Raw genomic sequence first — 20,692 nt, forward strand, 5'->3', positions numbered from 1 at the left:
GGTGCTCAATGATTAAGGGAGGGAGGGGTGCGGAGAGGGGGGACTCACACAGGTCAACAAATTAGACCCATTTTAATCGAGTTTGACCCCGGTGTGTGTGTGTGTGTGTCCTTCTCCCTCACAGTATCCTGAGCCATTACATACAGAGGGTCAGTATGTACACTGGGGCCTCACTCTAGTCCAGTCTGTTTGCATGCATCCTAGTTTCTCCATATGTATTGTGAGTTTGCAGGTCTTTCAAAACAACGGGATCAGAGGAACACAGTAACAAGGCTCCAGTCCAAATGGACATGACTTGATTGATCCAAAACATGTGTAAAAAACTGCAAACATGGTCTGTTCCCCACACAGAAACCTTTCAGTGACCTAACACCCTCAGACCATCTGAACTTCTGAGTTGGCCTGACACACGCTGGTGCTTTGTAGCTCAGTTGGTAGAGCATGGCACTTAACACCAGGGTAGTGGGTTGGATTCCCGTGACCACCCATACGTAAAATGTATACACGCATGACTAAGTCGCATTGGATACAAATGTCTGCTAAATGACATATATTAAATATATTATATGTGTCAACATTACCTGGGCGATGTTCTTGTTGATCAGGTAGACTCCGTACTCAAACTGAAAACGCTCTCCTCGAGGGTAAAGTGGGAATCTGTGTAAGAAGAAGAGGAAGAGCGGTGATAATGAGTGTACAGTACTGGAGTAGGTGGTACTGGAGTAAGTGGTACTGGAGTAGGTGGTACTGGAGTAAGTGGTACTGGAGTAAGTGGTACTGGAGTAGGTGGTACTGGAGTAGGTGGTACTGGAGTAAGTGGTACTGGAGTAGGTGGTACACATGGGTTAGTTTGTGGGTAACAACAGAGAGAAACCTAATCCTGATAGATTGAGGAGTTGAGAGCGCAGAGGCCCTCCCTCCTCTCTAACATCAAAACAGTTCCTGGGCTCTTCAGAGAGACATCTACTACAGTAATAACAATACCACAGTTAGGGTTGAAAAAGGAGGGTATATTACTAGAAACTTTAAAAGTTTACCAGTAAACTACCAGAATTTTTGTAACTTTCAAGGATTTAATTTAATTGATCACAAGACATCTACAGGCCCTTTTGGGTACTTCCGATTATCACAGGTGTATTTTTATATCTCTGGCCGTCTGTGTCCTTTTATTCAATGGTTGACCCTGTAAAACACATTTCTGCACCTATGTGACAATAAAACATTTGTATTAGATTTTTTACTATGTCAATATGTCTTTGTTGTAAATGTATTGGCACCAAACTGGTGGTGGTTTTGAAAAAAGTCAATCGTTGGAAGAGTTGCAGAGTTAATTGAAAATAATGCCACTGTTGATAAGATGCTTTTTTCATGAATTATGAAATTTTCTCTTGAACCATATGGTCTATCCAATAGAAAGTCATGGGCACATATATATTTTTAAAAAAGTATACTATATATGAATACATATTTTTGTTTAAGTCATTCAAGTATAATTTACCAACATTACCATAGATTGCCATAGATTACCTGTATTCCGGTAACTTTGGTAAATTACTGGTAGCTTTGCAACCCTAACTACTGTAAATTAAGTAATAACCAGACTTGTATATGAGGGTAATAACAAAATAGGAGTGCAATTTCACACACATCTACATCGCCAATTGAAAATAGCTAGAATAAACCATGTGGTGCTTGAAATTGTTTTTTCATTCCTTGTTGGTTTAACATTGACAGATTCACCAACAAGACTGAGTGCTGTGAAATAAATTGCTTCCCTGTTGTCACAGTCCAGGAATTACTGTAGTGTAGTCTGTATCTGTTGGGGTTTGGTAGATAAAACATCTTAGCAGAAGCTGAGAGGGGAAACACTGAACTGAAATATCAGCCAAGCTCGGAACCATCCAGGCTGCATACTGTAGGCCTATCAAACTGCCTGTACACCTGCTTTTACACTTCAGGGAACAAAGACAAACAGACAGATGGAGAGGCTCGGTGGGAAAAAACCCATTCAGCATTCTGGTGCCAGTCAGATGTCTAGCTAGTAGGGCAGGGCAGGCAGACACACAGTGTTGAAAACCCCTGGATGGAAGTGTTAATGTGGAGATGGAGAGACTGCCCCGGGCCAAGCCTGCTGACCCCCCCTAGTGACAACAACGCTCTCCTCTCATCCCATTATGGCTCAAGTCAGCCTTATCCTATGATAGTCCCTGTCACTATGTGCTCATGTCTGCTCCCCAACGGAGAGGATGTACTGAAGAGATGTGCCCAGGGCACGGTCTTACTCTGCTCGCACACACACACGCACAGAGCCCTGCTTGAGTTAAACATGTACGACTACTGACTACTCCTCCACTGTCAGGCTCAGCAGTCAGTCAGGTCAGGAGGTGCAAGTGAACATCCGGCCCTCCTCCCACTTCCCCTCCTCCCCATCCCCTTCCTGTCAGTGGACTTGGCTGAGCCCCTGAAGCCAGGACAGGTTCTACTGGTAATCCTGTGTTAGAAGAGACATGCCCTCTTCCCGCTAACTGACCCCCAGGTGCCAGGGGCCCAGAGCCGAGGAGCGAGGGGCCCAGGTCAAGAGTTTGGAGGTTCCTCTTGTCACACCACTGGTACTGTACATCAATGTTACAGGGCAAGGTGCATGAGGCAATGACTGTAGCCCCAACTGATACAGCCTAGCTACTGCAGCTCTGTTATCTATAATGCCTGATGTCCACCAGATGCATATGTGTTTGTTTTGCCGGATGTCTAGCCCGCATTTTCCATACTTGATGCACATGTGCTTCGCTGTTCAACTAGTTAAAAGCTAGCAAGCTGCAGTCTGCGTGTGTTCTTCTGTTTGTACCACGGCACGGTAAAGCAATGCACGAGTTGAAAATATTGAACGCATGCTGTACCCAGAACACACAGCAGCCTAGAGCGGCATCCCCAACGTAGCGTTGCGGACAGCACCATTAACAACGTTCCCGCCGGAACGCAAAGAGTTTGATGCATCTGGTGGACATGAGGTATAACGTTTTAACGCCTTAGTACAGACTGTAGTGCAGTTCTCCTCATCGGCCCAATCCATACACACAATTCATTCAGTTTCTTGTGAGGTGCATTACATAGAAACTCTTTACCAAATAAAGTAGACAAATAACACTGTTGGTTTCACAGACAGAAGGAAACACTATAGGCCACACAGCCTCAGACACTTGTTTCACTCCTACATACCCTGCCTAGTCAAACCCCAGAGGAAGCAGCATGCCAGAGGTCATATCTCATGACCAGGAAATAACTAACAGAGGGAGAAATAACACATCAAACACACACAGTCTCATAGCAGGCATTCCAACAATCACTTTCTCCCGACAACATATGATTAGTTTGCTGGTGAAGGGGAAATCAGAGAGAGAGGCTGACACGCACACATAAGCACACATATAGAAAAGCAAAGGAACACATGAAGATACATCGACGTGCACACGCCCTCACCCGCATGGCTTGCCGTCACGGTGAGGTGATTAATGAGTGCTGTCCAGTGCGTCTGAAATCACACTGAAGGGACTCCGGTTCACCAAACACCAGGAATTTCTCCCGGGAACGTCCAGTAAAGTTAAATATATTATTACACACCAGCAGGAGGGAGGGGAAGAGGAAGTCAGGGGTCCCAAAGAGATGTGGGGGGGCAGGAGGGGTAGAGAGCTGACAGGAGAGGGATAGAGAGAGAGGGAGGATGGGAGTGAGAGAAGAGAGAATAGAGGGAGGGTGCAACATGTGAGAGTGACACGAAGAGAGAGTAGTTATAGAAGAGACAGAAAAGAAGAGAGAGACAGGTGAGAGGGAATGACAGAGAGAGGGAAGGAGACAAAAGAGGGGGAGTTGGCGTGGAAAGCAGTCATTTTTTACCAATGGGCTGGCCGGCCGGTCTTCTCTTGGCGTCTGTGCTGAAATGATCTGTTGCACAAGCTGGATGAACTGGATTACAATCGTCCTTGGAACAGCTCTCAGGCCCACGGGAGCCCTCCATCCATCCACAGACCAGAGCCAGAACACAGAATACACACATACATATATACATGCATACATGCACACATACACTCGTTGCTCTCCTTTCTGGTTTCAATTATAATCTCTTTCTCGTCAGACAAACACACAAAGACATACATGCACACAAACCACAGCCTTCCGCTCCTCACCTTCATTAAAATAGATGTACTTCTATTACTACCATGTCCCGTTCCTCTCCCACACCCCAACTCTGGCAGCTCTTTACACTCAATTGGCAAACTAAATATGACACTGACAGGCACCATGATCAACACTGTCATCCACACTGACATCTACTTAATGTGATCAAAAACTCTCATTCCCTCCCTATCTCACACGCCAATCTGTGTGGAGGACCTGTCATGTCTAAGCTGAGCTGTTTGCGAGTCGTGCGGACGGCCGGGTAGAGATATGTAATTAATAAGGAGCGGTGTGGGGAACACTAGGTACTTCTTAAAAGCAGCTTCTAACAGAAAGCCCCTTCACTTTAAAGGGTTAGAGTATTTACACAGCCCTCGGTTTCATCAGCCCACCAGGCCTTTACCTCACAGACACCCCTAAAATACGATAGCAGGACGGGACCCTCGTAAAAAGGAGAAAATAAATAAATACTCTGAAGTGCAGAGGAAGCCAATAACATATATGGAATCATGTAGTTACCAAAGAAGTGTTCAACAAATCAAAATATATCTTATATTTGAGATTCTTAAAAGTAGCCACCCTTTACCTTGATGACAGCTTTGCACAAGCTTGGAAGTCTCTCAACCAGCTTCACCTGGAATGCTTTTCCAACAGTCTTGAAGGAGTTCCACATATGCTGAGCACTTGTTGGGTGCTCTTCCTTCACTCTGCGTTTTAACTCATCCCTAACCATCTCAATTGGGTTGAGATCGGGTGATTGTGGAGGCCAAGTCATCTAATGCAGCACTCCATCACTCTCCCTCTTGGTCAAATAGCCCTTACACAGCCTGGAGGTGTGTTGGGTCACCGTCCTGTTGAAAATCAAATGAGAGTCCCACTAAGCGCAAACCAGATGGGATGGCGTATCGCTGCAGAATGCTGTGGTAGCCATGCTGGTTAAGTGTGCCTTGACTTCTAAATCAAATCTGACAGTGTCACCAGCAAAGCACCACCTCACCTCCTCCTCCATGCTTCACGGTGGGAACCACACATGCAGAGATCATCCGTTCACCTACTCTGCATCTCACAAAGACACAGGGAATGGAACCAAAAATATCAAAAGGAAAGATTTCCATTAGTCTAATGTCCATTGCTCGTGTTTCTTGGCACAAGCAAGTCTCTTCTTATTATTGGTGTTCTTTAGCAGTTGTTTCTTTGCAGCAATTCAACCACGAAGGCCTGATTGACGCAGTCTCCTCTGAACAGTTGATGTTGAGAAGCGTCTGTTACATGAACTCTGAAGCATTTATTTGGGCTGCAATTTCTGAGGCTTGTAACTCTAATGAACTCATCCTCTGCAGCAGAGGTAACTCTTTTCCTTTCCTGTGGCGGTCCTCATGAGAGCCAGTTTCATCATATCGTTTGATGGTTTTTGCAACTGCACTTGAAGAAACCTGCAAAATTCATAATTTTCCGGGTTAACTGACCTTGTCTTAAAGGATCTTCACCTTTTTTTCAAATTTTCACCTCAAATGAAATCCCCAAATCCAACTGCAAGTAGCTCAGGACCTGAAGCAAGGATATGCATATTCTTGGTACCATTTCAAAGTAAACACTTTGAAGTACTCGAGGCGGCGAACAAGCGATTCGGTGGAATTCTCTCTGAGCCTCTTTACTGTGTCGTCCACCATGCTCGATGCTAGGTACAAGGACCGCTACATCGATGCAGACAAGAAACAGCGTTTATGTGAAATGCTACATACACAGCTGGAAAAGAGGGAAACGGACACAGTAACAGTGTGCACCAAGGAAGAGAGGCCATGGACAGAAAGAGCTGAAACTTCACTGCTTGATGTGTATGATGAAATCCTGGTTGAGACTGAACTAATTAACAACGAAACAGCACTGCAAGTAAGTGAAAGAAATAGGTTTTGATTATGTTTGACAGGTAATGGGGACATACAGTTGAGGTCGGAAGGTTACATACACTAAGGTTGGAGTCATTAAAACTTGTTTTTCAACCACTCCACAAATTACTAGTTAAGAAACTATAGTTTTGGCAAGTCAGTTAGGACATCTACTTTGTGCATGACACAAGTAATTTTTCCAATAATTGTTTACAGACAGATTATTTCACTTACAATTCACAGAATCACAATTGCAATGGGTCAGAATTTCACATACACTAAGTTGACTGTGCCTTTAAACAGCTTGGAAAATTCCAGAAAATTATGTCAATTAGCCTATTAGAAGCTTCTTAAGCCCTGACATAATTTGAGTCAATTGGAGGTGTACCTGTGGATGTACTTCAAGGCTTACCTTCAAACTCAGTGCCTCTTTGCTTGACATCATGGGAAAAATCAAAAAAATCAGACCAAAAGACCTCAGAAAAAAATTGTTGACCTCCACAAGTCTGGTTCGTCCTTGGGAGCAATTTCCAAATACCTGAAGGTACCACGTTCATCTGTACAAACAATAGTATGCAAGTATAAACACCAAGGGACCAGGGAGACGTCATACCGCTCAGGAAGGAGACGCGCTCTGTCTCCTAGAGATGAACGTACTTTGGTGCGAAAAGTGCAAATCAATCCCAGAACAACAGCCAAGGATATTGTGAAGATGCTGGAGAAAAGAGGTACAAAATAATCTATATCCACAATAAAACAAGTCCTATATCGACATAACCTGAAAGGCCGCTCAGCAAGGAAGAAGCCAGTGCTCCAAAACCACCATAAAAAAAGATTGTACTTTTTGGGAGAAATGTCCTCTGGTCTGATGAAACAAAAATAGAACTGTTTGGCCATAATGACCGTTTGTAGGAAAAAGGAGGAGGCTTGCAAGCTGAAGAACACCATCCCAACCATGAAGCACGGGGGTGGCAGCATCATGTTGTGGGGATGCTTTGCTGCAGGAGGGTCAGGTGCACTTCACAAAATAGATGGCATCATGAGGATGGAAATTATTTGGATATATTGAAGCAAGACATCAGTCAGGAAGTTAAAGCTTGGTCACAAATGGGTCTTCCAAATGGACAATGACGCCAAGCATATTTCCAAAGTTGTGGCAAAATGGCTTAAGGACAACAAAGTCCAGGTATTAGAGTGGCCATCACAAAGCCCTGACCTCAATCCTATAGAAAATGTGTGGGCAGAACTGAAAAAGCATGTGCGAGCAAGGAGGCCTACAAACCCGACTCAGTTACACAAACTCTGTCAGGAGGAATGGGCCAAAATTCACCCAACTTATTGTGGGAAGCTTGTGGAAGGCTTCCTGAAATGTTTGACCCAAGTTAAACAATTTAAAGGCAATGCTACCAAATACTAATTGAGTGTATGTAAAATTCTGACCCACTGGGAATGTGATGAAAGAAATGAAAGCTGAAATAAATAATTCTCTCTACTATTATTCTGACATTTCACATTCTTAAAATAAAGTGGTGATCCTAACTGACCTAAGACACGGAATTTTTACTAGGATTAAATGTCAGGAATTGTGAAAAACTGAGTTTAAATGTATTTGGCTAAGGTGTATGTAAACTTCTGACCTCAACTGTATGTAAATGCCAACAAAATAACTTTTTGGTCAGTGTGGTGTGGTTTGTGTGTGTAACCTTTATTTAACTAGGCAAGTCAGTTAAGAACAATTTCTTATTTACAACGATGGCCAAACCCGGACGATGCTGGGCCAATTGTGCTCCGCCCTATGGGACTCCCAATCACAGCCGGATGTGATACAGACTGGATTCGAACCAGGGACTGTAGTGATGCCTCTTGCACTGAGATGCAGTGCCCTAGACCGCTGCGTCCGTGTGTGTGTGTGTGTTAACTATTTAACTTTACTAGACTGCTTAAAAGGCTGCTAAAATGTTAAATATCGGTTATCGGTATCAATCAACAATTAATTACAAAATAAATATATTGGTGATTGGAAATGATGCAGAAAATGACATTGATGGAACCCACAATCTTTCTGCAATATTAAAACTGATCTACCCCTAAAATATATATAAAAAAAAAAAAAATCACAGTTGGGAAGGTTACTTACTATATATAATTTGTGAGATTTACTAGTTACCCGTTCAAAATTGTAATCAGTAACGTAACTTTTGTATTACCCAAACTCACTAGCATAATCTGATTATTTTCAGTAACTTTTGGACTACTTTCCCCTTAACACTAGAAAAGCCTGGCCTCTTTGGACCTCCCTTCAGGCCAATGAGGAGTCCTCTTGACTCAACATTCTAACATGAAATAAATATATTTAAATGTATGCTATCTGAATACACCAAATGTGCAAATCAACAGTTCTGGTTCACATAGTGGAGTTGGGAGTTAGCCACTCGTAACCATTACTTACACTTAGCTATGTGCAGCCGGCTCGAAGAAAAGAAAAAACGAGAAAAAGAAATTCCCCAGAAGTTCCCTAGAATGTCTTTAATGTGCGATTTCAAACGCACCAGGACCATAAATGATGTGAGGCCTGCTTTTTAAAAAACACCTGCTGCCTCGCAACGGTCACGGCTAATGGCACCGGTTACTATATAAATCACAGCGAGCTGTAATTTCCAATATCTGAGAAATGATTACATTGAGCATATGTCAGTGAATGCTATTTTAATGACTGCCGCACTACTCCACTTACATCTCGGGTAAGGAACCATCTTGGAGCAAACGCACTGCTGTAGAAATGTCTCCCTCCCTCGACTCAATACTGGTACACCGTGTATGTAACCAAGTTATCTTACTCATTGGCATTTATTATTCCTTTCTATTATTTCTCTGTTTTCTCTCTCTGCATTGTTGGGAAGGTCCCATAAGTAAGCCTTTCACTGTTAGTCTACACCTGTTGTTAACAAAGCATGTGACAAATAAAATAAGATTCTCTCCCTCCCTGCCCTGCTCTCCCCCCCCCCCCCCCCCCCTTTTAATTAGAACCAGAGAGCTGGACCCAGAGGACAGGATCTAAGCAGATTTCTCTATGGGGCTAGCTAGGTGATCTCCCTCTGCAGAAGTGCCTCTTTATTTATCACGGGGAATCTAAACTTCCTCCCAGATGCTGACCTGAAGTGAAACGGACACATGGAACGGTATTTCGAATTTGTGTTCACAATCTTGTGGCAGGGAGTCACAGGCCATATACAGCTGACTACTCCCATGAGTCTTACTGTTAGAGAGAGAGAGGGGGGGAGAGCACTGACTTTACTGCTAACTTCTTTATCGAGGAAAAATGTACTTCCTACGACTGTGATATGTGGTTGTTAAGATGAACACACTAACTGTAAGTCGCTCTGGACAAGAGCGTCTGCTAAATGACTCAAATGGAAATGTAGAGTGAGACCCGGCCGCATTTGGCATTAAGACAACACAAGTCAGGCCAACAGTTACCCATCGATGAAAAAGCAGTGTAAAATATAATGTACAGATGAACCGAGCCAACTAAGCCACTCCTTTGAGTTAACGATCATAGTTATGGCTTTGAAAGGCGTTCAACTAAGGCAGATGTTCATTATTAACAGCTTTACATGAAAAAGACAAATTTGTCAATTGGTTGTTAAATGGGCTAAAAATAGAAGGGAATGTATCCTAATGGCTGAGGCATTAAAAGAGTGATGGTAGAGTTGAGTATAGGCTGGGTGGTGGGTGCCTGAGGCATCAGGGCATTGGACCACTGAGGATGGGGAGCAGCCTGGTCTCACAGGCCCACTCAGCTCATCTTCTTTGGATCACAGGGTAGCAGGGCCAGTCAACCACTTATGCAACTGACCCATCTGGCACACCAGACAATCCTTCCCTTTCCCCTGGGCTATCCAAAACTCACTAACCCTTTACAGTACATCCTATTATATTGTACTACACCTTTGAGGGGGTAAAAGAGTGTGAGAAAGTATTTGCGTGATTGGGTGTGTGTTGAGTGAAAGTCTGCCCGTCTCTAGTCTGTGTCCTGTCATTGAGCAACTATTCTACCCCCTCCCTCCTCTCTCTCCTCTCCTGTCCCGTGGCTGCTATGTGAAACTGAGGGAGGTTCAGCCACCCCTTCCCCTGGTCCCACATGGTCCATGTTAAGGGACGCGAAAGCGTTGAAACCCCGTAACAATAACCTTCTTTTGAGCTGCAGGTCCTGCCGAGCCGAGGCCCTCTCTTAGAATCTCTCCCTCCCTCCATTCCCTGGCAGTCATAGTTCCACCCCAGCCGCACAACACTATACTTGAGCCACGCATTGATGTGTCAATCCCTTCTTAGACGTTTTTCTTTCTTTCTTAAGCCTTCACTTTCATAACGAAACTCAGACAAAAAAAATGGATTCCCTCTTAATAGTCCTAGTAAAAAGGCTGTATGAGGCAGCGCTTAGACTTTTAACGGCCGGGCTCTGGTCTCAATCATACAGTCAGTGGACATCTGGATCGCATCTCCCCATTCTCCCCCATGCAATCAGACACACTAGAGCTATGGAGCTGATGCTGGGCTCGCCCTGATGCTGCTCTCCACAATGTGGGTGCAACGTGTCGTTACAGCACATTGCATTCTGAGAATGTTTTTAGGGGGTGAAAGCTTCCGAGATTCCAAATAATGGTGCGTTCAAGGTAGGCCTAGTGCCAACAAACAGGCAAAGTGGAGTCATCGCCGTTCACCACCTTTCCCTAAAAACTCCTTGCAGTCCCCAAGCGGCCCCATTCATTCATTCCACACTGACTGAGAGGTCTCTAGAGGGCACTCCAGTTCAGCTGTACACAGGTCTGCCTGCTCTTGCTGTGGCAAAATGGCCGCCTACATAAAAGCCAAGGTCATCATTATCCGAGACCGCAGGTCCACCGCAACTTGGAGTGGAATATAACAGCACTGCCCTCGTTCTACAGGTCAGACACATTTATATATGGCTGGCACAGTCAGGAGAACCTAAATGGTTGTTAGACTCCAATTAACAAGCACCTACCTACCTACCTACCTACCTACCTACCTACCTACATACATACATACATACATACATACATGGATAGGAAGAACATGTCTTACTCGACTATATGATGAACTGTAGGTGGTGCTAAATTTTACAATTTTTAACTAGACTGGCAGGGTGCGATGTGAAATCCACCACACACCACGTTTGGCCTCCACAGAGGAATCAGTCACACCCCAACTTCACAGTGGGGACACTCCGCTCCATCTAGCTGGGAACAAGCTGTGTTGAGACGTCACTAGCATCTGGAACACACCACTCATAGAGAGTAATACACAGAGAGAGAGCGTCACACACCACAAGAGCCAACTGGGGACCAGAGATGCACAGTGAGTGGTGGACTAGTAATGTTTCCCAGACCCTCCAGGAGCATGGCCGGTGTGATGCCTGCATACCTGCTCCTCCATCATCATCACAACAGAGGGTTTCTATACGCGTGCCTTCAGCAATGATCCATCGCAAACCCACCTGCTAATTCTGCCATGCTTTAAAGTTACCGCTCAGGTACCACCTCACTCATCTCTATTCATTGCCCCTTTCCGACACTTTAATCACTCTTTTTGTACACTCACAGCCTCAGACAGGTTACTTTCCATCTTCCCACACGTCGTTTGGCCCCGTGTGTAGGGCCCTCTGGGACCGGCAGGCTCATAAACATGGGGAGGGGGAGAGATGTCAAAGTGAAAGGAGCGTTCGGCCCTGCTCAGGGACACCCGAGGGTGATGTGGTGGGGCTGTGAGGCCGGGATGGGTCCTCCCTCCACCCCTCCTCTGGTTTATTTTCTCTGATGGGCCTGGTGTAAATATCCTGCTTTAAAGCCCTGGGAATGGGAATGCGTACAGTGCAGTCAGGCCCTCCACAGAGGTAGACGTAGTGGGAGAGTAGAGCTAGATGGAGAGCGGGGGAGGAGAGACCCCCAGTGAGCCCCTCCAGCTGCCATGATGACATCACTCAGAGGAGCAGAAGAAGAGATAAGTCGCTGCCAGCTGCAGTGGTCTCTGATACTGCCACGCACTCTCACCATCTGCCTGTTTACGTTCAATGGTTTGGATGTATGCCATATGGATGCGTGTGTGGAGGAATGTATGTATTTGTTGACATGACTTCCCCTGTGTCTGACTAACACAATGATGGGCAGTATCCATATGTGTGTGTGTGTGTGTGTGTGAGAAAGTACGAGAGAAAGAGAGGAGAGATAAATACACTGGGAACATCTCACCCTGACAGGGTGATACAGTTTAAGCCCAGAACAGCCAACAGAGTTAGATGAAGCATTGGTCAGGGCTTACTGGGTTACTGAGGTACTAATTGGTGTCCAAGAGGCTTGCTGCCTGTCTAGGGAACTGTTAGTTACTATGAGTTAATAAAGGGGTCTCGGGTCTGGCCCTTCTCTCTTTCTTATTCATTCATTGACTATCACAAGGCTGCATGCATTAGCGTTTCAAAGGCCAGTCTGCCTGCTACCCCCTCAACAGCACAGAGCAGAAAACACACTGCCACTCTCTACCCATCTCACTCTGGCCGTTAACATCCACTAACACAGGACTCACAGCTCACACCTCCTTATACAGGAGGCCTCGTAAGGGGAACATCACACATCGTATAATATTGTGTGTCTATGAAACACTGGCGATCTCCATCTGCTACAAGCAAAGAATATCACTCAATGGAATATGAGGGGTGAAACCAAAGTATTTTACTGATATGAACAGGTGAGAGCCTTCCTGCCACAGTGGAGAGACTAGAGGCAGTTAAATGTGAGCAAGCTGTGCAGAACCAGAGATCACAGGTTACAACTGTACTGTATGTAGCGTGGCAAGAAGCAATCCAGACAGACTTTTTACCTTCTTAGCAGTTGGCACTTACATTTATTATTAATCAATCTAACACTAAAGGGATCAAATATGCCCACATCCTTATCATACCCATCACTACAGTGTCTGATTATACCTATTTTCAAAGTGTTTTTAGAAAATCCTATCAATTATTAATTTTGATACCCATTCTTTATTTTTCCTGATTGAGGGGGGAATGTACAGGAATGTGCACGGAATGTTCAGGAATATAAAGTAATATACGATTGCATACCTGGGAGCATGTGTGTGCATTCCCAAACATGCAATTATCACAAGGCAACAGGAGTTTTGTTAGAAGCTTGATGCATAGTTACCGGATCCAAACAGATCAAAATAATCATTTTAATAAAGTGTCCTTACACTGTAATTGTTGTGCCCAGTACACTATAAATTGGATTTAAACAAGCAGGCTGGTACAGCCCAGAGGCGAGGCCCCAAGAGTGTTATCCTCTCCTTGTGTCCATGGCAACAATATTATCATACATATCCCTACATCTTAAATACCTCTCTCCATTCATGTACATCTGTCTAAATACAGTGTTGATAGAACATAGCCTACGTTAGCTCCCGGGGTACAAAATTAATACTGTCTACTACACAGGCCAGGGTGGGTAAAACACACTGGCTGCTTTAGAGGGATTTCCAACAATTTGCTTGGTCATTATGAAAAATAATACTGTCTACTGTCTGGGGTTTATGGAATGATAAAGAGGAGGACTGTAAAAAAAAAAGACCTGTGAGTGAACCTCACACGATTTGATATGCTGCATTGCAGTGGGCTTAACCTGTCCAAACAGATCTGGATTGGAGGGAAGGGTTGTTGTGTGATAGGTCACATGCTTCCCTCTGATCCTCACTTTCATGGGTGACTAGGAATCCTCTGCACAAACTAACTACAGTACAGTAAACTAGAGAACACACACGTTGACCTTATTTGGCTCTTCTTATGACTAGGATCACCATGAGCTCTCCAGTCGTTGAACTTTAGAGTTTCTCTCTACTCTACCGCTAAATCGTTGGCTACTAGGAATCCTTGGCATCCATCACCTGGTTACAGCAAGCTTAGCTACTGTCATTGTGTGGCCCCTGTAAGCCCTTTCTTATGACCAGGAACACGGTATATCGTCTCCCAAGGTCTATTATTTTGATCATTATATAACAGAGTTACTCTATTGGAGTAGTGACGTGGTGGCTAATCATCACAAAGGAAATTCAACCTGTACTGTTGTACAGTAACAATGAAAAAATGTGTATCTACCAAAACAAAAAGAAAGAAAATAACCAGAGTGTAGGGTCCTTACTCTCGCTCCTTCTCACTGAGCTTGTCTGTGATGGTGTCCTTGATGGAAGAGCGGGAGCCTTTGTGGATGACAGGATACCTGAGAGGGATCTGCAGGAAGCAACTGATCATCAGTACCAAGTGGGCCGTGTAACCCAGGGCAACCGCAACGCTCCCATCATCCTTCGCTGCAGGACAGAACACAACACAGAGGTCAGTCAGTCTCTGTTGGACAGGTTTACTGTGAAATGGTCTCATTGTTTCTTACTTTATAAAACCTTTGTTGAACAGATCTGATCATGAAATGCCATGCCCGTTAATCACTTCAATGGCTGTGTTTTAATGGGTTATTAATACAACACATTGTAATGCTACGACTAGAAACTAAAGTTGGTCAAAACGGCAACAACGAGCTAAACAGTCTCAGTGTTTCATCATTTCTTTAGCGCTTCATGAAGCTCCACTTGAAAGCAAGTGATCAGCAACAGTCTGACTGCAATACGCATGTATTTCATACGTGTTTCATATAAGTTCATTACATTGAAATGAAAGATCAAATCGTAACATGGTAATATAATAAAGACGTCACAAACTGGAAAAAACTTTGGTAACCAAGTAATCACACCGATGAAAAGCAGGCACATTTACAAGGGGCAAAGTGTTTTGGAAATGATATAGAGTGGGTTTTGGCGCCAGAACACGCAAGAAAACTTCAACTGCTGTAGAATACCTCATTTACTTAAAAATACTTAATTTATTTCAGAAATGTGCATGAAAAGCAAAAGCGTCACGTAAAACTATCCCTGCTGGGCTCAATTGCATTTTAGGGGAAAATTAGACGGTTACGGTTTCATTAACATTTCTGACTAGAAAACAGGTCCACCACCTCGCTGAAGTAAAGGAACTGCTTTCTTTGACAGCACATTAAGTTGTTTCAAGTTCTCAACTGCCGAGCAACAGGACATTGCTCCGGGCAAAGTGCTTATACTTTCCAAATCCCCAAATCATAGTGCTTTTGTCTTAATGCTTTGGAATAACAGACCGCTGCCTCAGTAAATAGTTGACTAGGAGCGCATTGGTGTATAACTAGACGACCCTGAATTATACAATTCTTGTGTCTGCACCTCTGATACCAGCAGAGGCCATGAAGCTGACTACCTATTATAATGCCAATACCTTCCATAAAACTAGTTCTATCCAACAGGAATGTCAGATAAAGGAATCATAAGTATAACTGACATGTACTGGGGAAAATGGAGAACCTTTTAAATCCAAAGTCAAGTATCCTCAGATGAGGGCTGAGTTACCTCCGAGAGAGAGAAAGCACTGGGGGGCTTGTTTCCACCCCATGACCCCTTCTTCTTAGCAGCAAGTCCCCTCTACCCTCACCAGCCTCCCCTCCCTTCTCCTCTACCGTCTCCTCCAGTCTCTCATCCAAACTATCCTCTCTCTTCTCTCCCCTCACCTTATCCACCCTCTCCCATCTCCTGTCCCCAGTCTCCTCCAGCGTCACCCCTCTACCTTCTCCCCTCAGTCTCCCCAGGCAGGGCAGGTTGGATTAGGCTGTGCAGCAGCCCTGACCCCAGTGTCTCACTAATCTACCACATCCTACCCTGCAGACAGCCCTCTCCTGTCTGTGACCCAGCAACAACACAGTTTCAGACATGATCGGCTTAATACTGGGCTGGCCCAGCTCTCAGAGGAAGAGAAGAGAAATCAGAGCAGGGGTGAAGTGTCAAAGGTCAGGCCTCTATGATGGGGTAGTTTCAGGCTGGGCTGCTGTATAGGTGTAGTGGTTAAGGTGGTGTTAGACAGGAACGTCTGACCAGGTAGACCCTCCTCCTCACCTCCTATAGGCCTCTGTCCCTCTCACTCTCTGTTCTACTACACAGCCACACCACATGCAAGGAGAGGGAAGGGAGGACAGGACAGGTTGGAGGGAGGTTGTGAGTGGGTTAGGACTCCCCCTGTAGGCCTCTCCATCTCCTACTGCGATGCCACAGCACATGCCTCGTGGTTTACTCACTAGATATCTACCACCCCCGCGGGGTGAGACAGCCGCACACCTCCACAGGGGATGGGAATCCACTCACCGCTGCAAATACAAACAACGAGCCATCAGGATGAGGAAGAGCGGGAGGCTGCTGCAGCCAAGGAAATGGGGGGCTGGAGATCGAGGCAGCGTTGGGGTAGGTCGGGGGATAGCAATGGAGGGGTATTAAAAGAAGGCACACTGGGGAAACCTGGCTCTCATTAGTCCCCCTGCCTCAACTCCACTTCCCCCTCCATCATGTCTTTGAAGTCATGCTTCCCTGGCTGAGAAAGCCAAATCAGATTATCCACAACACATACGGGTGCGACATGGAGGGAATTAGATGAATAACACTTTCCAAATGTAAGCCCCTCTTAAATCATCATCTTATTCAGACCTTTGCCGTGTAAACGCGCACAAACACAATGCCAAATCCTTAAAACACCCACAGTAAATGAGACAGACTTACGACATACAGTACTTTGCAGATTATACTACTCAGTATTCATAAATACACAGAAATGGTGGGCTGAACTTACAGACCAGCAGAATGGTGTGACAAACTCAGAGAGAGAGTCCCTTTATCAGTCTCATCCCTCTCACCCATGGGACCGGTCCTTATAAAGTAGCTGGGCAGCAGAATTCACAGACTCCAGAGGTCAAATACACAGGAAGCAATTTTCACATTCTTGGATGATGGGGAGCACTCTGTTGGTCCTGGGCCTGCTTCCATTAACAAAAGGTTGCTACCAGGGAGTATGGTGAAACCTTTCCGGTGTAACTACTCTGACTCTGCATCAAGGTATTACATCTAGCCCATACAACACATATGTCTTGCACAGAGTTTCAATTACAGGAGAGGATCAGTCAGAGCATCAGCTTAAAGGGATCCACTGATATCACACAACCCTCAGACGGAGTACAGGCTCACATTTACTACATGTGGATGGTGATGTGGAACCAAAAGAGAGGTCAGAAGTTTTAACCTTCAATAAAAGGAAGCAGATGCACCCTGCTTTATGAGTGTCTCTGTGTCACTCCAAACCCTTCCGTTTCCCGTTGAAATAGATATGTTACCTTGGAAATCCTCCGAGTTGGGCAGCTTCACTCCACAGATGACATAATCGGATTGATTAGCCTGCAGGGAAATTAAAAAAGTTTTATGAGAATGAGAATCCAAGAACCAACAATGCCATATTCAGAAAACAACAGAGAAAACAGAGAGAGAGGAAAGGGAAAAGCTTCGGGAGCAAAAAGGGCCCTCTCCTTAGAAATTGTATTTTAATGACCACTGAGTATTTAAGCTGTTCAGCTCCGTCGCAGAACATTTCAGATTGAAACTTTAACCGATTTCAAAACACAGGGAATGTAAGTGGTTGGCCACTCCAAAGACTAATAAGGGCTGAGAAAACATTTCTCCCCAAGCTTTTCTCACTCAAGGTTTTCTCTCTTGTTCGCCATCGTTGTCATGCCATATAGCTGACTACAGCCAATACTGTGTAGTATATCGACCAGGCTCATTTCTAGCGTTACTCAGGAGGAGGTTACTCACGGCCGTGGTGACCACGTCGATGGGGTAGATGTAGGACAGCTCAGAGAGGAGCTGACGACAGCGGAAGGTGAGCTGAGCGTTGGACTTGAGGAACAGCTCTCTGGGGAGACAGACACAGAGACAGTCACTTGATGACTCAGTCAGACTCACGGGCTTACTGAGCAACACAAAGAGGACAGTAACAGAGGAGGAGGAAGAGAACAGAGGGAGGACTGGTGACAGAGAAGAGAATCAACTGGATCAAATAGACAGGGATATAGAGAGGCAGGAGGATAGAAAGGGGGAAATGACAGAAAATGGGTATAAGGGAACGATGAGGTGATGAAGAGGGAAGGGGGGGATGGGGAGAGAGAGGGAGAAGGTACTGTACAATACAGTATTATACACTGAGTGTATGAAACATTAGGAACACATGCTCTTTCCATGACAGACTGACCAGGTGAAAGCTACAATATGATCCCTTATTGTCACTTGTTAAATCCCCTTCAAATCAGTGTAGATGAACGGGAGGAGACAGGTTAATTATGGATTTTTAAGCCTTAACACAACTGAGACATGGATTGTGTACAGTATGTGTGACACTCAGAGGCTGAATGGGCAAGACAAAAGATGTAAGTGCCTTTGAACAGGGTATGGTAGTAGGTGCTAGATACACCGGTTAAAGTGTGTCAAGACTGCAACGCTGCTGGGTTTTCCTGTGTGTTTCAAAAATAGTCCACCACTCAAAGGACATCCAGCCAACTTGACAACTGTGGGAAGCGTAGAGTCCATGCCCGACGAACTGAGGCTGTTCAAGGGCGAAAGAGCAACTCAAGGAAGGTGTTCTTAAAGTTTGGTATACTCAGTCTATATGAATAATATGAGAGAGAAAAACAACAAGAGTGTGGATGGGGAAAGATGTGAGGCGAGACCTGACATCTCAGTGAAGCTTGGGAGGGAGAGAGAGAGGGAGAGAATAAGGGTGCAGGTATGGGGATAGGGAGGTGGAGTGAGGGATGGATGGAGGGTAGCTAGGGTGTCAGTTAGTTATGAGGGGTGACGGTGCCTTAATTGGAAACTGAGGTTGAAGAGAACAGCAAGGGTGTGTTTGTCTTGGCCCAGACCTGGATGAGGAGACCTAATGGCTCAGCTCTGAATCATCTCCACAGTAATTGTAATAGCAACTCAATTATCATAACTGCCAAATTACCAGCCACTCTTTTCCCCCCCGGGACAGGTCCAAAAATCACCACAGGCCCCTTAGACCAGCCCTGGGCTGTTCCATTAGCAGACTTGGCGGCGGGGGGGGACAACCCATGAGCCTGACCTGCCTAGGTGAGAAGAGGAAACGTCTGGAATAATGTTTGCTTTCTTATGTCCACCTCTTGACAGCTACTGGAGTCTGACTTCAGACAAGTCAGAGAACTCAAAAGTGTGTGTGTGTGTAAATATATACAGTATGGCCCATGTGTACATTGTGTGTGAACATGTGTGACTGTGTGTGTCCCCCCCATTCAACAATTTAAACCAGCACTTGGGGAGTAGAGTTTTGTGGATAATGGCCCATCAATTCAGACAGATGAAAAGGTGTTGGGAGAAAATTATCATTGGATATGAACAGCCTTTCCTCCATGCTCCTCGTCACCCCATTCTGCTCTGCCTGTGGTCGGCCTCCTGCCTTGGCCCTCACCATTACACAGTTGAAAATCCCTGGTCTTACTGTGGAGGCTTTGTAGATTCAGAAGATCCAGATGATTACCATGTTAATCATTTGATCCTTCCTTCATAGAAACCTCACATCTCAGTCCAGCAGGCTTTCTCTTATCTGTTCTGGTTAAGCCCAGATGCAAGACCCTCAATTCCCACATCAAACCCAAACCATCAAAGACAGACACATTTCCAGAAACCTGGTTATTACATGAACTCAGCAACTCTCCCTAACAAACACTTCTTTTTCGCCCAATGAACTTTAAATACACTTTTTTTTTCCAGGGGTGGACGTTAGGCAGATGCATGAGTGTCAAAATACATTTCCTTGGTTGGTGGGTTTCTTTGCCCGGCCAGCTATAACTAGTGTGTTTACTGTAGCAGTGCTGTTGCTTCTGCTCTGCCTTGGCCCCATCACTGCCAGGTACCCAGCCAAACAAACTCTGTATCCAGGGTGCACCCCTGCAGGCCAAGGCAAACACATCAGACTGGTCTTTGACACAATCTGCTTATTCTCTCTAGGGCTAAAAACACAAATAGGCAGCACCGAGCCAACACCCCCTCTTTGTAAGCAGAATGTAATCTCCCCACAGCATTTAGAACAATTGACAGCATATTAGAACACACCATTCTGTGGGGCCTAGGTAATTTCTAGCAGATGGCGTGGTGAACCAACGGGATGGAGCGCGGGCGCGAGTGTGTGCATGGATAAATAAATGCTTCAATTACAGGTTGACACGTACCTTTTGGCAGTGCATTCTTTATGTTGCTCTGTTAACGACTCCCTCTCCATCCCCAGACTGTGGTGTTTGGTGGAGAACGCTTCCTCTAGGGAGAGATAAGGGGGATGAGAGAGAGAGAGAGAGAGAGAGAGAGAGAGAGAGAGAGAGAGAGAGAGAGGGGGATGAGAGAGAGAGAGAGAGAGAGAGAGAGAGAGAGAGAGAGAGAGAGAGAGAGAGAGAGAGAGAGAGATAAGGGGGATGAGAGAGAGAGAGAGAGAGAGAGAGAGAGAGAGAGAGAGAGAAAGGGAGGTGGTAAATTACCAGGTGTGTTCTGTTCTGGTAAATTACCAGGTGTGTTCTGTTCTGGTAAATTACCAGGTGTGTTCTGTTCTGGTAAATTACCAGGTGTGTTCTGTTCTGGTAAATTACCAGGTGTGTTCTGTTCTGGTAAATTACCAG

At 45.1% G+C, this 20,692-nt stretch overlaps 1 protein-coding gene across 3 annotated transcripts in view; it reads right to left on the minus strand.

Annotated features, from left to right (window-relative positions):
* The window catches only part of LOC110537458 (UV radiation resistance-associated gene protein), a 162,174-nt gene that overhangs the window by 64,298 nt on the left and 77,184 nt on the right, over positions 1-20,692 (minus strand). For all 3 annotated transcript variants that reach the window (XR_005034947.1, XM_021623519.2, XM_036937403.1), the window contains exons 9-13: positions 20,255-20,339; positions 17,826-17,925; positions 17,351-17,411; positions 14,264-14,429; positions 582-657 (exon numbers count right to left, since the gene is read on the minus strand). Coding sequence is in view for 2 of the 3 variants with exons in the window: in XM_021623519.2 (XP_021479194.2) it covers positions 582-657; positions 14,264-14,429; positions 17,351-17,411; positions 17,826-17,925; positions 20,255-20,339 (488 nt within the window). In the remaining variant the exon portion in view is untranslated. The remainder of the gene's footprint in view (positions 1-581; positions 658-14,263; positions 14,430-17,350; positions 17,412-17,825; positions 17,926-20,254; positions 20,340-20,692) is intronic.

This window comes from Oncorhynchus mykiss, chromosome 12 (genome assembly GCF_013265735.2).
Source record: "Oncorhynchus mykiss isolate Arlee chromosome 12, USDA_OmykA_1.1, whole genome shotgun sequence".
In the NCBI taxonomy this organism is placed as follows: Eukaryota; Metazoa; Chordata; class Actinopteri; order Salmoniformes; family Salmonidae; genus Oncorhynchus; species Oncorhynchus mykiss.